A 12,869-nucleotide genomic window follows, 5' to 3' on the forward strand; every position below is an offset into this window, starting at 1 on the left:
TGCAAAATAGCTTGAACACAGTACAGGCTAACTCAGAACTGTGTTAGAGAGGATGAGATTTTTCCACTGAAATACATCTTTTTTTTGTTTTTTTTTTTAAACAGAAGCCATATTCTGAAAGAATAGCTGAAAATTTAATAATATTGATGAAAAACACAAATCCTCAGCTTGTAGGACATACAACAAGCCTAAGAAAAGGTGGATAGTCAGAAATGAGCCCATAAACATACTGTGCTAAAGGCTGCAGAACACCTGAAGCTGAGGAGATCCTGGGAACAAGGGAAGACAAAAAGGGCAGCTTCTTAATGAAGAGCTGAGAATTAGACTGCCTGCGGACCTTTTAGAAGCCAAAGTAGAAGCTAAGGGGGAAAAAAAGAGAGAGTATTTTCTAAATACTGAAAGAAAATAATTATCAACTTAGAATTCTTTCCCCAGGCAAACATTTTTTAGGGGCAAATTAGACATCCTGACATCTTCAGGAAAACAAAGACAAAAAGAGTTTCCCATGAAGGGGAAATGACCAGAAATACTACTATTAAGAAAACTGTCAGAACATACATTTAGGAACAAGTTTTGAGAAGGAATGGTAAGCAAAGCAGTTGGTTAGAAATTCAGGTAACTATAAGGGCACCCGGGTAACTCAATTGGTTAAGGGTCTGACTTCAGGTCGGGTCATGATCTCAGGTTGTGGGATGGAGACCTGAGGTGGACTCTGTGCTCATTGAGGAGACTGCTTGCCCCTCTCCCGCTGGTATACACTCTCTCTATCTGTCTTTCAAATAAAATCTTAAAAAAAAGTTCAGGTAAATATAAACAGGTTGGAATATATAAAATAATAATGATGAGGGGCGCCTGGGTGGCTCAGTGGGTTAAAGCCTCTGCTTTCAGCTCAGGTCATGATCCCAGGGTCCTGGGATTGAGCCCCACATCGGGCTCTCTGCTTGGCAAGGAGCCTGCCTCCCCCTTTCTCTGTGCCTGCCTCTCTGCCTACTTGTGATTTCTGTCTGTCAAATAAATAAATAAAATATTAAAAAAAATAATAATGAACTTGGGGGTATTAAAAACAAAGAGTTTAAGATGCTAGAAAATAGTAACATGAAAGGTGGTACTTGGATAGCACGTGGAGGTAAAATACTCCCTTGTTGCTCTGGCAGGCCACAGGGTGGTCAGTTCTGAGTAAGAGACACATGTTAAAAATGTAAGAAGAACCATTAGAAGTATAAGAATAATATAGTGAACTTTCAAAGAGGTGGGGTGGGAGAATAAGGAAAGCATGAGTAAACCAAAGGAAAGAGGGGAAAATGCAGTCAAAGGAGAGAGAAATCAAAAGCACAAAATTAAGTAGTAGAGAGAAAAACCAAGCGTATCAACAGAGAAGATAAAAGTAAATGGATTAGGCAGCTGATTAAAAGTACTGATGTTTCCCAACTATGTTATATATACTTTTAAAAATCTAGCTATAGGTCATTCGGATAGAACTAAAGCATTTAAGTACATAAGAAACAAAACACATTAATTAAAGTAAAAAGTAAAAAATGAGAAGGTATACTTGACAAAGAGGAACCAGGAATGAGAATGACTGTGTTTACAACAGAAAAACAGCAACCAAGAATAAACCCCCAAAAACAGAAAACCAAAAGTCATAACACACACTGTAAGAAAAAAAAAATATTAAAGGCCAAGTCCATGATAAAAAAGAAACAATTTCTAAGAATGTATGTACTAAATACAAAATACCTTTAAAACAAATGAAGAAAATTGGCAGACAAATCCATAATTATGGTAGATTTTGATGTCCTTTTTTAGTAATTGATAGTTTAAGAAGAGAAAAAAGCGTAAGGATTTCTCAGTTTTGAACTACACTGTTAACAAGACTTATCCAATATATAAATATGTACAGTTAAAGGGATACACATGGAGACAGATATAGGAATAGATTTATCCTTGTTATATGAAAAATAAATATCTGCAGAACTAAATATCATATATGAATAAAAACTTTGGTGTAAGTGTGTGTGTGTCTGTGTGCCTGAGTGTCTGTGTCTGTGTGTGTAGGGAGAATACATAGCCATAAATAATTACTTTAGAAAAGATTTAAAAAGGCAAATGTGTGATTTAATCATCAATCACAAGAAGTTAGGAAAACGACTAAGTAGAAAGAAGGAAGAACAAAGAGTAGAAATACCTTAAATAAGAAACATAGAAATCTAGAAGGAATAAGCTGATTATATTCATTTTATTTCTTTAAAGATTTTATATATTTGATAGAGGGAGATAGAGGGGGCACAAGTTGTGGGGGAGGGGCAAAGGAAGAGGGAGACTCCCTGCTGAGAAGGACACCTGATGTGAAGCTCAGTCCCAGGACCTTGGTATCCTGACCAGAGCCAAAGGCAAGCACTTAACTGACTGAACCACCTAGGTGTCCCAATAAGCTGGTTTTTAAAAGAACTAATAAGGTGAATATACCTCAGAATAATTGCCAAGAAAATAAAGGAGATACAAACAAATGATAATTAGCAGTAAAAAGGGTTTGTAACTGCGGACAGGTATTTTATTTTATTTTATTTTTCGGACAGGCATTTTAAAACAAGTGGGGCTATTATGGATAATTTTATGCCAATAAATTTAGAAATTTAGCCAGAATTATTTTTTTCTGGAAAAACAGAAGCTGATTCTAGACAAAAACAGAAAAAAAAATAGATAAGATTGAATCAACATGTATTTCTTAAAAATAGACTTTACTTTTTAGAGAAGTTTTAGGTTCATGGCATAATTGAGTGGAAGAGAGATTTTTCCCTATATCCCCTGTGCCCACTTATGCAACACCCCCCCCCCCGCCCCGCACCGCATCAGAGCGGGACATTTAACATAACTGATGAACCTACATTGACACATCATTATCACCTAAGTCCATGATTTACATTACGGTTCACTCTTGATGTATATTCTCTGGGTTTGGACAAATGTGTAATAGCACATATCTGCCACCTTTATATCATACAGAGTAGTTTGACAGCCCTAGAAATGTTCTGCTTTATCTGTGTATCCTTCCCTCACCACTACCCCTGGAAAACACTGACCTTTTTACTGTCTCTGTAGTTTTGCCTTTTCTGGAATGTCATATAGTTGGAATCATACATATACAGCCTTTTTACATTGGCTTCTTTCACCTTGTAATAAGCATTTACAATTCCTCCATGTCTTTTCGTGGCTTGTTAGTTCATTTCTTCTTAATACTGAATAATTTTCCATTGTATGGATGTATCACAGTTGATTTATCTAGTCACCCACTGAAGGACATCTTGGTGGCTTCCAAGTTTTAGGAATTATGGATAAAGCTGCTATAAATATCCATGCGCAAATTTTTGTGTACCTGTTTTCGACTCCTTTGGGTAAATACCAAGGAGTGTGATTGTTGGATTGTATGGTAAGAGTATGTTTGGTTTTGTAATAAATTGCCCAGCTGTCTTCCAAAGTTTGTATTGTTTTGTATTCCCACCAGTAATGAATCAGAGTTCTTACTGCTCCATATCCTTGTCAGCATTTGGTGTTGTCAGTGTTTTCGATTTTGGCTAGGCTGGTTGGCCAAAATCCATTTTAATTTGCATTTCCCTAATGACCTATGATGTGGAAAATCTTTTCTTATTCTTATTTTATATTTGTATGTCTTTGCTGAATTGTCATTCAGGTTTTTGGCTCATTTTTAAATCAGGTTGTTGTTGGGCGCCTGGATGGCTCACTGAGTTAAGCCTTTGGCTCAGGTCATGATCTCAGGGTCCTGGGACTGAGTCCCGCATCGGGCTCTCTGCTCAGCAGGGAGCCTGCTTCCCCCTCCCTCTCTGCCTGCCTCTCTGCCTCCTTGTGATCTCTCTTTCTCTCTCTGTCAAATAAATAAATAAAATATTTAAAAAAAGGTTGTTTTTATCCTTATTGTTGAATTTCAAGAGTTATTTGTATATTTTAGATAACAGTCTTTATCAGTTATGTCTTCTTCAAATATCTTGTCCCCATCTGAAGCTTGCCTTTTCATTCTTTTGATTGACACATTTTGAAAAAGAAAGCAGAAAATGTGGGGTTTATAGGCAAGTTCCACCTAACATACAGTGTCACTTATGAACACACATGTATAAATTTTAACCAAAATATTAGCTTGCTAAATCTAGCAATAATTAAAAATAAATCCAATCAAATTTAGTTTTCTATTAGAAATACAAGTTTTGTTTAACTTTAGAAAAATCCATTTATATAATTCATCCTCATATGGTATCTTGGTAAGTGGAGAAAAATCAACTGATAGTATGTGATACCTGTTTGTGAAATAGAATAAAACTTGATTTCAGTTGATGTAAGATCTTTACCAAAAGCCCATTTAATGTGAAACATTAGAAGTTTCTGTATGTGGGAACGAAATAAGGATACCCATTGTCATCATATATCTTAATAATGGTATGAATCTGGGGCGCCTGGGTGGCTCAGTGGGTTAAGCCGCTGCCTTCGGCTCAGGTCATGATCTCAGGGTCCTGGGATCGAGTCCCGCATCGGGCTCTCTGCTCAGCAGGGAGCCTGCTTCCTCCTCTCTCTCTGCCTGCCTCTCTGCCTACTTGTGATCTCTCTCTGTCAAATAAATAAATAAAATCTTTAAAAAAAAATAATGGTATGAATCTAAGTCATAATAAAAGTAAAGTACTAAAATATCAGGGATTAGAAAGGAATAAACTAAATTAACCATTATTCGTAGACTGTTGTTTGTTTACATTAAAAAGAACTCTTTAGAGACTACACAGACAAAATATGTTGGATACAAAACAAGTGTGAAAATATTGAATGTATTCCTTTGCCCTTGTAACAATTAGAAAATGTAAGTTAACCAGTTTTATTTCCAATATCTGCAAATGGCAAGAATTACTAATAAACAAACATGAGAAAGACCAAAATAAAGGATGGATTATGTCATATTTAATCCTGGGAAAACTCAGTATCACAGAGATGTCCAATTTTCCCAAACTATTCTATAAATTTAATGTGATTCCAGCTGAAGTCTCAGCAAGGTCTTTGTGGGACTGGACAAGTGGATCCTAAAGTTTATGATGATGAAGGAAGTGTTAAGGATAGATAATACAATGTTTTAACAAAAGAACAAAGTTGGGGGACTTATTCTGCTAAATACAACAATTTATTATTTTGTATATTAAGATGATATTATATGAGGGGTTCAGGGTGGCTCAGTCAATTGGGCGTCTGGTCCTTGATTCTGGCTCAGGTCTTGATCTCAGTGTCTTTAGATCAAGCCTGGAGTCAGGCTCTGTGCTGAGCATGGAGCCTGCTTGGGATTCTTTTTCCCTCTCTGCCCTTCCCCTCACCATCTCTCTTCCTCTCTTTAAAAACAAAGATAATATTGTAGGAGGTCATGGATAGTCATACAGTTTAAAGAACAAAATAGGGAGCTCAGAAACTTGATAGATACTGTGCTAACATTATCCTATTCATAACATTATTATAATCCATCCAATGTTACGTTCAATTGTTATAATAATATCCATGTTATATGCCACCTAACATGTAAATTGGTGGATAAAGAAAGGATCTTGAATGCATTCCTCTGGAAGCCTTCTGCTGATGCTGATAGCTGCCTCCTGGGATCTCTGACAGGTAGAAATGACCATGAATTTTTAGTTCTGCTCAAGACTTTGTTCATGGACTATGACTGGCCACAATGCTGGTTGTAGACCCTTAACATCTTAGATAAAAAGGCAGAACTAAATCAAACACTCAGAAATCAAAAAGAACTAAATAAAAAAAAGAACTAAATCAAAAAGGCAAAACTAAATCAAACAATCCAGAAACTGGACTCATTACTTTTGAAAAAAAATCATCTCTTTTAAACAGACTGTTTTCCCTTCTGACATCTAGGTATGCCTTACTTAAGAGGTGTTTTGTTTTTGTTTTTGTTTTTTTAAAGATTTTATTTATTTATTTGACAGAGAGAGATCACAAGTAGGCAGAGAGACAGGCAGAGAGAGAGGAAGCAGGCTCCCTGCTGAGCAGAGAGCCCGATGCGGGACTCGATCCCAAGACCCTGAGATCATGACCTGAGCCGAAGGCAGAGGCTTTAACCTACTGAGCCAACCAGGCGCCCCCATAAGAGGTGTTTTATCGTGTAATTGACAACATTTTTTTTTTTTTGGCAAGAGATTTAATATAAATGATACCTTAAATCCACTATATTTTGAGATAGATTGGCTCTCTCTGTCTTCCTCCTTTACTTTTTTTCATTCCAATATTTTAATTTTATTATTTTTTATTGAGATATAATTGACATGTAACATGCCAGTTTACTGTGTGTGATGTGTTGATTTGATCCATGTGTATATTGCAATAAGATTACTGCTGGAGCATTAGCTAACACCTCTAGCACATCACATAATCATTATTTCATTTTGCGGTGGGAACAGTTGACATCATTTTTCTTCTCTTCTGCTTTTCTGTTTCTCTTTGAAGGATGATGTGAGCTCAGAGAGGACAGGATGGGCTGCACATGAGTTCTTATTCATCAAGGTCCTCATGAACTCACACACCTAGTGGCTCTTTGGTACAGCAGGGTGACCCTGGATTATTTTTTCTCTAATCCTTCTGCATTACTAATATTCAGAGTCTTAGGTTTAGTGAGCATGTGTCTGTTGGGGGTTGGTCTTTCTGGGCTTCCTTGATGACTGGCCCCCCTTTTCTTCTCTCTCAGGGCACTGACAGCTGGACTCCAGGGACAGATGATGCTGTGAGTGGCACGGCCACTTTCTTTTCCCTGGCTTAAGGCTAAGCTCCTGCAGACTGTAGGGGTCTGTGCTGTAGGGCAAGCTAAGCAGGAGGCTACGGCGAACTGGCTTCAGAGGCTCTGCTTCCCAGGTCAGGAGCCAGTACTACAGCCCCAGGGGGATGGAGAACAGGAAGACATCTAATCCCAGACCACCAAGTTCATCTCTGCCTGTGCCTTCCTTGAATTCTGAAAGTACAGTTTGCAATGAACTCACTGAGCATTGAACCCTGGACCCTGCAGGCACGGCTACCCATGGTTTGCCCTCAAGCCCTGATGCTAGCTTTCCTGTTAAGGCAAGTGCTATGATAAGGTATTGGGGCAAACCTCACTCACTCCAGCATCCAGGCAAACCACACCTTCACAGGGCTTCCCTCTGTATAGTTTACTTACAGGTATATGATCAGACCATGCATTCTGCTGGGGACGTACCAACCTTCCTTTCCACCTGCTGGAGTTATGCCCACCTTTCAAGCCTGTCCAGTTGCCCTTTCTTCCTGACCACCCTATGTACGACATTAGGGTCTGAATAATTGGGCTAAATATCCATCCTCTCCATGATCACTTCTCAGTGACAAAGCCACTTTGCCCTTTGTTGCCCCATTGGTGTGTGTGTGAGGGGGGGTGTACCCAGAGTTCTTCTCACACCAGTGGAGGGCTTGTCTGTCGTCCTCTGGCTGGACAAGGATGCAGGCAGCTGGAAAGAGGAGCTGTCAATGGGAATGAAGCGGCCATGTGCCTGAGTTGTCAAGAACTCTGAGGGTTCATCATGTCTTAAGGACATAACCAGTATACATATTCAAACTGTTTAATACAGGAAGTTTCGCATGCACACCAGAGCAGAGGGAAGAGTGAGCCAAGGCCTGTGGACCTACCCCAGCTCCCATGGTTGGTTGGCTACAAAGCTGTGTGATCTCACCCCTCATGCTCCCTCTCCCCTGGCACCCATTATACATCACTGCATGACCTAGTGCTGGGCCACAGGACACGTTTCACTGACACTGTCACACCCCAATGTCATGGCAGTGGCTTGGGGCCACTCGTGTTTCACAGAGCCTTGTTCAGCCTCAGTTTTTAGCAAGAGAGCCCTTTTGCAAACAAATCTCATCTCCAGTTCTCATGGCCAAAACAGATAAAGTGGTATTAGCATACAATTATTACAGCAGTTTACTTTTACATCATTGGTATAGAAAATAGGAAAGAACTCTAAGACTGTCAAAACTAATATTAAGATTTGACCATTGATAATGATAACAGTGTCACAGTTCTGTTTATCTCAATATTCTGTTTTGGTTGAACTGTGTTTAGAAATCAGTGAGTCACACAGGTAAACTGTTGCTAATGGAAACCGATTTTTATCTTGTTTTTACACATTTGTCTTTTGATCTCAAGAGTCTCTTCAATTAAGTTGATCCAAATGTGTGGAGGAAGAGCGGGGAGGAATTCTTTTTTTTTTTTTTCCTCTAGAATTAAGTCACTGATCTAACAGATGCTCACAGCCTTTGTTATAAATATAAAAATCAGACAAGAAGAAACCCAAGCTTAAAATAAGCAGAACCGTGCATCCTGTGTCATGCATCCCGAGACAGTTTCAGTTGTTGCAGTGGTGGGAACAGGGGCTGTGCAGTGGGGTCCAGGTTCTTTGCTAGAACTGTAGGCTCAAATGTGGATTTTTAAAAAGAGCAGTGCAAAACTGAAATCTTACCGGGTAACTCATTTGCAAGAGATTCAAATTCATGCACAGGCATGGCAAGAGAAGTTTTAGCTTAACTTTCAGCCAGAAGGGAGTTAAATGGGCAAATGGGCCACAGGTAGTAATCTATTTGTCGTCTAGTCTGAAGAGGTAGAGTTTTCTAAAAGTCCTTTGAGTGTCTTTGGAATTTGATTAGTATTTCCAAGTACAAGGAAAAGAGCGTATCAGAATCTACATGTACAGAAACTCCAGAGCACACCCAGAAAATCTCAGGGTTCCAGAGAACCCGATTTGAAAATCATGGTTTGAGCTAGAGCGCTTTTGTGATGGTCCACATGTTCAGCTTTTCTGTGCTCAGTCACTGTTTATCATTTGTTTCATGGAGACAGTTGGGTACAGACCACAGTCAAGCAGAGAATATTTGCACCTTGAGCCGGCCTCCTCCTCTCTCTCCCTGTGCAGTTTTGCCAGAAAGGATGTAGGAGTGTCCTTCATCCCAAAGCTAGGAGCTTAGTCTCTCTCCTCTGCTTCTTCCTCTGCACCTCAACACATATTTGTTTCATATTCAAGCCCTGGCCTTTTTTTTTTTTTTTTTTGAAGATTTTATTTATTTGACAGGGAAAGAAATCACAATCAGGCAGAGAGAGAGGGAGAAGCAAGCTCCCTGCTGAGCAGAGAGCCCTATGTGGGGCTTGATCCCAGGACCCTGAGACCATGACCTGAGCTGAAGGCAGAGGCTTTAACCCCCTGAGCCACCCAGGCGCCCCCAAGCCCTGGCTTTTTTGTATAGTTTTTTCCCCCTGAAGTTTCTGGTTGATATTTTACTGTAATTTTAAAAAATGTGTTCTTGATAGAATGCATGGTGTTTTCCAGCTTATTTCTCTTCTCCCTTGCTCTGAATCTACTTCACTCTCCTGAGACCCCTCATCTCTTGCTGTAATTTGGACAGGTCTCCCAGTCCCTCCTCTTCTAGGCCCGCTGCACAGCTCAATATGGAAATACATTTACTTGATCCCCAGGTTTAGTCCAAAAGTTTATTCCTTCCTTTTTCAGTATTCACCCTCATTTTCCTAGAGCTCATCCTCAAATCCATGATCAAGAAAATACACGTGGGACACAAGCCCTCTGAGCCCTTTAACGTTTGTGAAAGTGCCTCCCTTTGCCTTCGTGCTTGACTGGTTTCTTTCAGCTCCAGCATTTCTCTGTGTGATTTCTTGAGTAATTGTCTCCCGCCCTTTTGTCTCTCCAGCATCTGTCAAGTGAGTTCCTCGGGTCTTGGGCTCTGGAGGCTTTCCTCGTCTCTGTCCTACAATTTCATCTCTGATTGTTCTCAGCCCAACCTCCCACCCATTTATAAAAATTTATTTCATAAATCATTTTTTAACTTTCATATTTCTCTTTCTAAATTCAATGTCCTCTTGAATTTCTGAGAGGATATTACTTTTTTAAGGATAAATTTTTTATTCCTTTCATAGATGGCATCTTCTTGGAGGGAAAGAGCCTTTACTGTGGTGTCCGTGGACTGGAACTGGTGAGGCAGGGTGAGCTGGGTTAGGCTTGGCTGGTGTGAAGGATGTCAGTGGGTTCTGGGTCATAGGGGCTATCGCTAGTTGCTTGGTTCCTTGCCCTCAGGTAATCAGGACAGAGGGAGAGAGGGCCAGAGTGTGAGACCTAGAGGAAGGGGCTGGGGTATGGGCTCTGGATTAGATGTTTGCGTTTGACAGATGCACTGGTGAGCATGTTGTCTCCTGTCTCTAGGAACTGGCTAACTTGGCAGTGGAGGGGGGACAATTCCTCCAGGGTCAGGAAAGCATCAGAATACAGAAGATACAAGACGTGAATAATAAAGGCTGATGGCTTTAACTGTTCTTTTTTCCTGTTTCATGTCTTTGTTCAAGTTGGTAACTTCTGGCTGCAGGAGGTTCTGAACAAGGACAGGGAGGGGCCTGGGGTGTACCTGTCTGAAACCTGTTCCTATCTCTGCTCTCTTCACCTGCCCTCCTTCCTGTCATCGCTAATCATGGGGCCCAGAATGCCTCTGGGCTCTGCTGGTGCCGTCAGTTCAGTCCCTCAAGATATATTGGTTGAGCACCTGCTAAGCATTGGGGCCATTCAGGAGGCGGGAACTGGAGCTTTGGAGGTAGTGAGTCAGAATCCCTGCCCACATGGGGCTGTCCATAGCAGAATGCTTACCCGCTCTTTATTTCCTACAGAGAGACCGGAACGTTTCATCTGCTGATGTCCTGTGAAATTGTCTTCAGGTTTAACTTCTGCTAAAAACTTTGTTTTATGTGCATATGAAAATCAGAGTGTATATGAAATGGGTGGCGTAGATGGACATTGGCCACTACCAGCCTGTGCTCTGAGAAGATCTCCCAGGCCAGCTGCAAATGGTGTTGGCATGGTCTAAGCACCAAGGGTAGCACTTCTTAAGCTTTTCTAGCTGCAGTCAGGACAGACGTAAGAGCCCCGAGAAATCCACCGCCTGGCAGTGCTGACTCATGAAATCCTTCTCGTGTTTCTAGTGCTGATGAGAGATTCGATGCCACATTCCACACCAACGTGTTAGTTAATTCTTCTGGGCATTGCCAGTACCTCCCTCCAGGTAAGACCTGCTTCCTTTGTCCTTCTATAATTAGACAATTTAAGTGAGTTCAGGGTGCCAGTTCCAATGGTCCTCACATGAGTGTGGCCTCGTTCATACCCGACCCCTCCTGTGTTTGCAAATATTTCCTGAACATGACAATGCCATCTTCCTCTTTTTCGTCTTGGGGTCGTGGCTCAAACTGTCTTTGCCAAAATGTGTTATATGTCTTTATTGTGTGCCAAGTGTTCTTTAAAGTTAATCCACAGTTAAAGCAGGTCTCCCTCATCAGGTCACTTCCAGGTCTCCTTACAGTCTGCAAGGCAAGCACCCTGGCCTTTCCCTCCACCATTTCAGCTAGCTGCTTCCCTTCCCGCCAGACAGCGTATCTCGGCCGGGGCTGTTCTCCAGGTGCTGGGGGCGAGATGATGGACTTGCGGGCTTTTTGAGCATGTGCATTAAAAAACTTGCATGTTAGATAGAAGAGCAAGTGGTTTCAAAGTGGGGCTCATTAGTGTCTTATCCCTGACTGAGCTTCTCTCCCTCGCAGCCAGTTGCTGGTTAACTGCTTCCTGGGATTGATTTTTTTTTCCCACCAGCCCCTCATTTCTCTCCATTCATTGAGCCCTAGGCTGCTCACTGAATAATACAGAGCATGGGGAATCTGGGTTTTAATGCTTTGAGGCAGATATTAACAGAGTTTTAAAAATCTTTTAGATGATTTTTTTTTAACATGTTCTTTTCCAGGATTATCTCCCCCACTGCAACTGTTCAACTTCCTGTTCCAGGCAATCTGCAGCCAACTCCTATCCCAACACCAACATAAACACACACACACACACACCATACCATATGCACACACCTACCACTCCCACACTCACCACACACACACATTATACATCACACGCACACCCCCCCACATATACACCCCACATCCATATCTCCCCCACACACATATCCACACACATTCACACACCAAGCAAGCCCCCCCACAATACACCACTCATACACATCACACATAACACGTCCCACATCACACCTCACATGTACAACTACATCCATATCTCCCCCACTCACATATCCACACACGTTCACACACCAGTCACATCTCCCATATACCTACACTACACACCACACACACATACCACACCCCACATATATACCCACACTCATACCTCCCCCCCACAAATCCACACACATTCACACTCCAACCACCTCTCCCACATACATATACTACACACCCACACAATATCCACACACTATCTACTGTCCCCCCCCCCACACCACACATGCATTACACACCACACATCCCACATATATGCCCTACATACCTACTTCCTGCACACGCATATCCACACACCAACCACAACCCCTCCCCTGCATACACACTACACACCATACATACCACACTCACATACACACACAGCCTTTCTGCTGTAGTAAACCCCATTCTCACACCTTCATTCACAGCACACAGCAACGCTGGCCTTGTTTCTTGTTGTTGCTTACACATTCTTCCTCCTTAGCAGATGATAAGCATCCCGTGGGCAGATTCTGTGTTTACACGCCTTAGAACCACCACTAATCAACCAGGCACCTGGCCCACTTGTTCATAAATGAATGTGTGAGTGATTAAACCCATCAAAGGCAGATACCTCCCAATAATGTTTGTAGAGACCGAAGAACCACAGATTTCCAGGTTTTCTACCTGAAAGCATGTGCTTCCTTGCTGCTTCCCCTGTTCCTTCACCCCTCCCCCAGCCGAAGCTTGCTTTCTGCCTAAC

The 12,869-nt window shown here is 41.4% G+C and overlaps 1 protein-coding gene across 1 annotated transcript in view; it reads left to right on the plus strand.

Annotated features, from left to right (window-relative positions):
* The window catches only part of CHRNA7 (cholinergic receptor nicotinic alpha 7 subunit), a 117,355-nt gene that overhangs the window by 89,240 nt on the left and 15,246 nt on the right, over positions 1 to 12,869 (plus strand). Inside the window, exon 5 of the mRNA XM_004779547.3 lies at positions 11,027 to 11,106. Within this exon, the coding sequence (XP_004779604.1) occupies positions 11,027 to 11,106 (80 nt within the window). The remainder of the gene's footprint in view (positions 1 to 11,026; positions 11,107 to 12,869) is intronic.

Source organism: Mustela putorius, unplaced genomic scaffold, assembly GCF_011764305.1.
Source record: "Mustela putorius furo isolate JIRA1106 unplaced genomic scaffold, ASM1176430v1.1 tig00003972_pilon_pilon_pilon, whole genome shotgun sequence".
In the NCBI taxonomy this organism is placed as follows: Eukaryota; Metazoa; Chordata; class Mammalia; order Carnivora; family Mustelidae; genus Mustela; species Mustela putorius.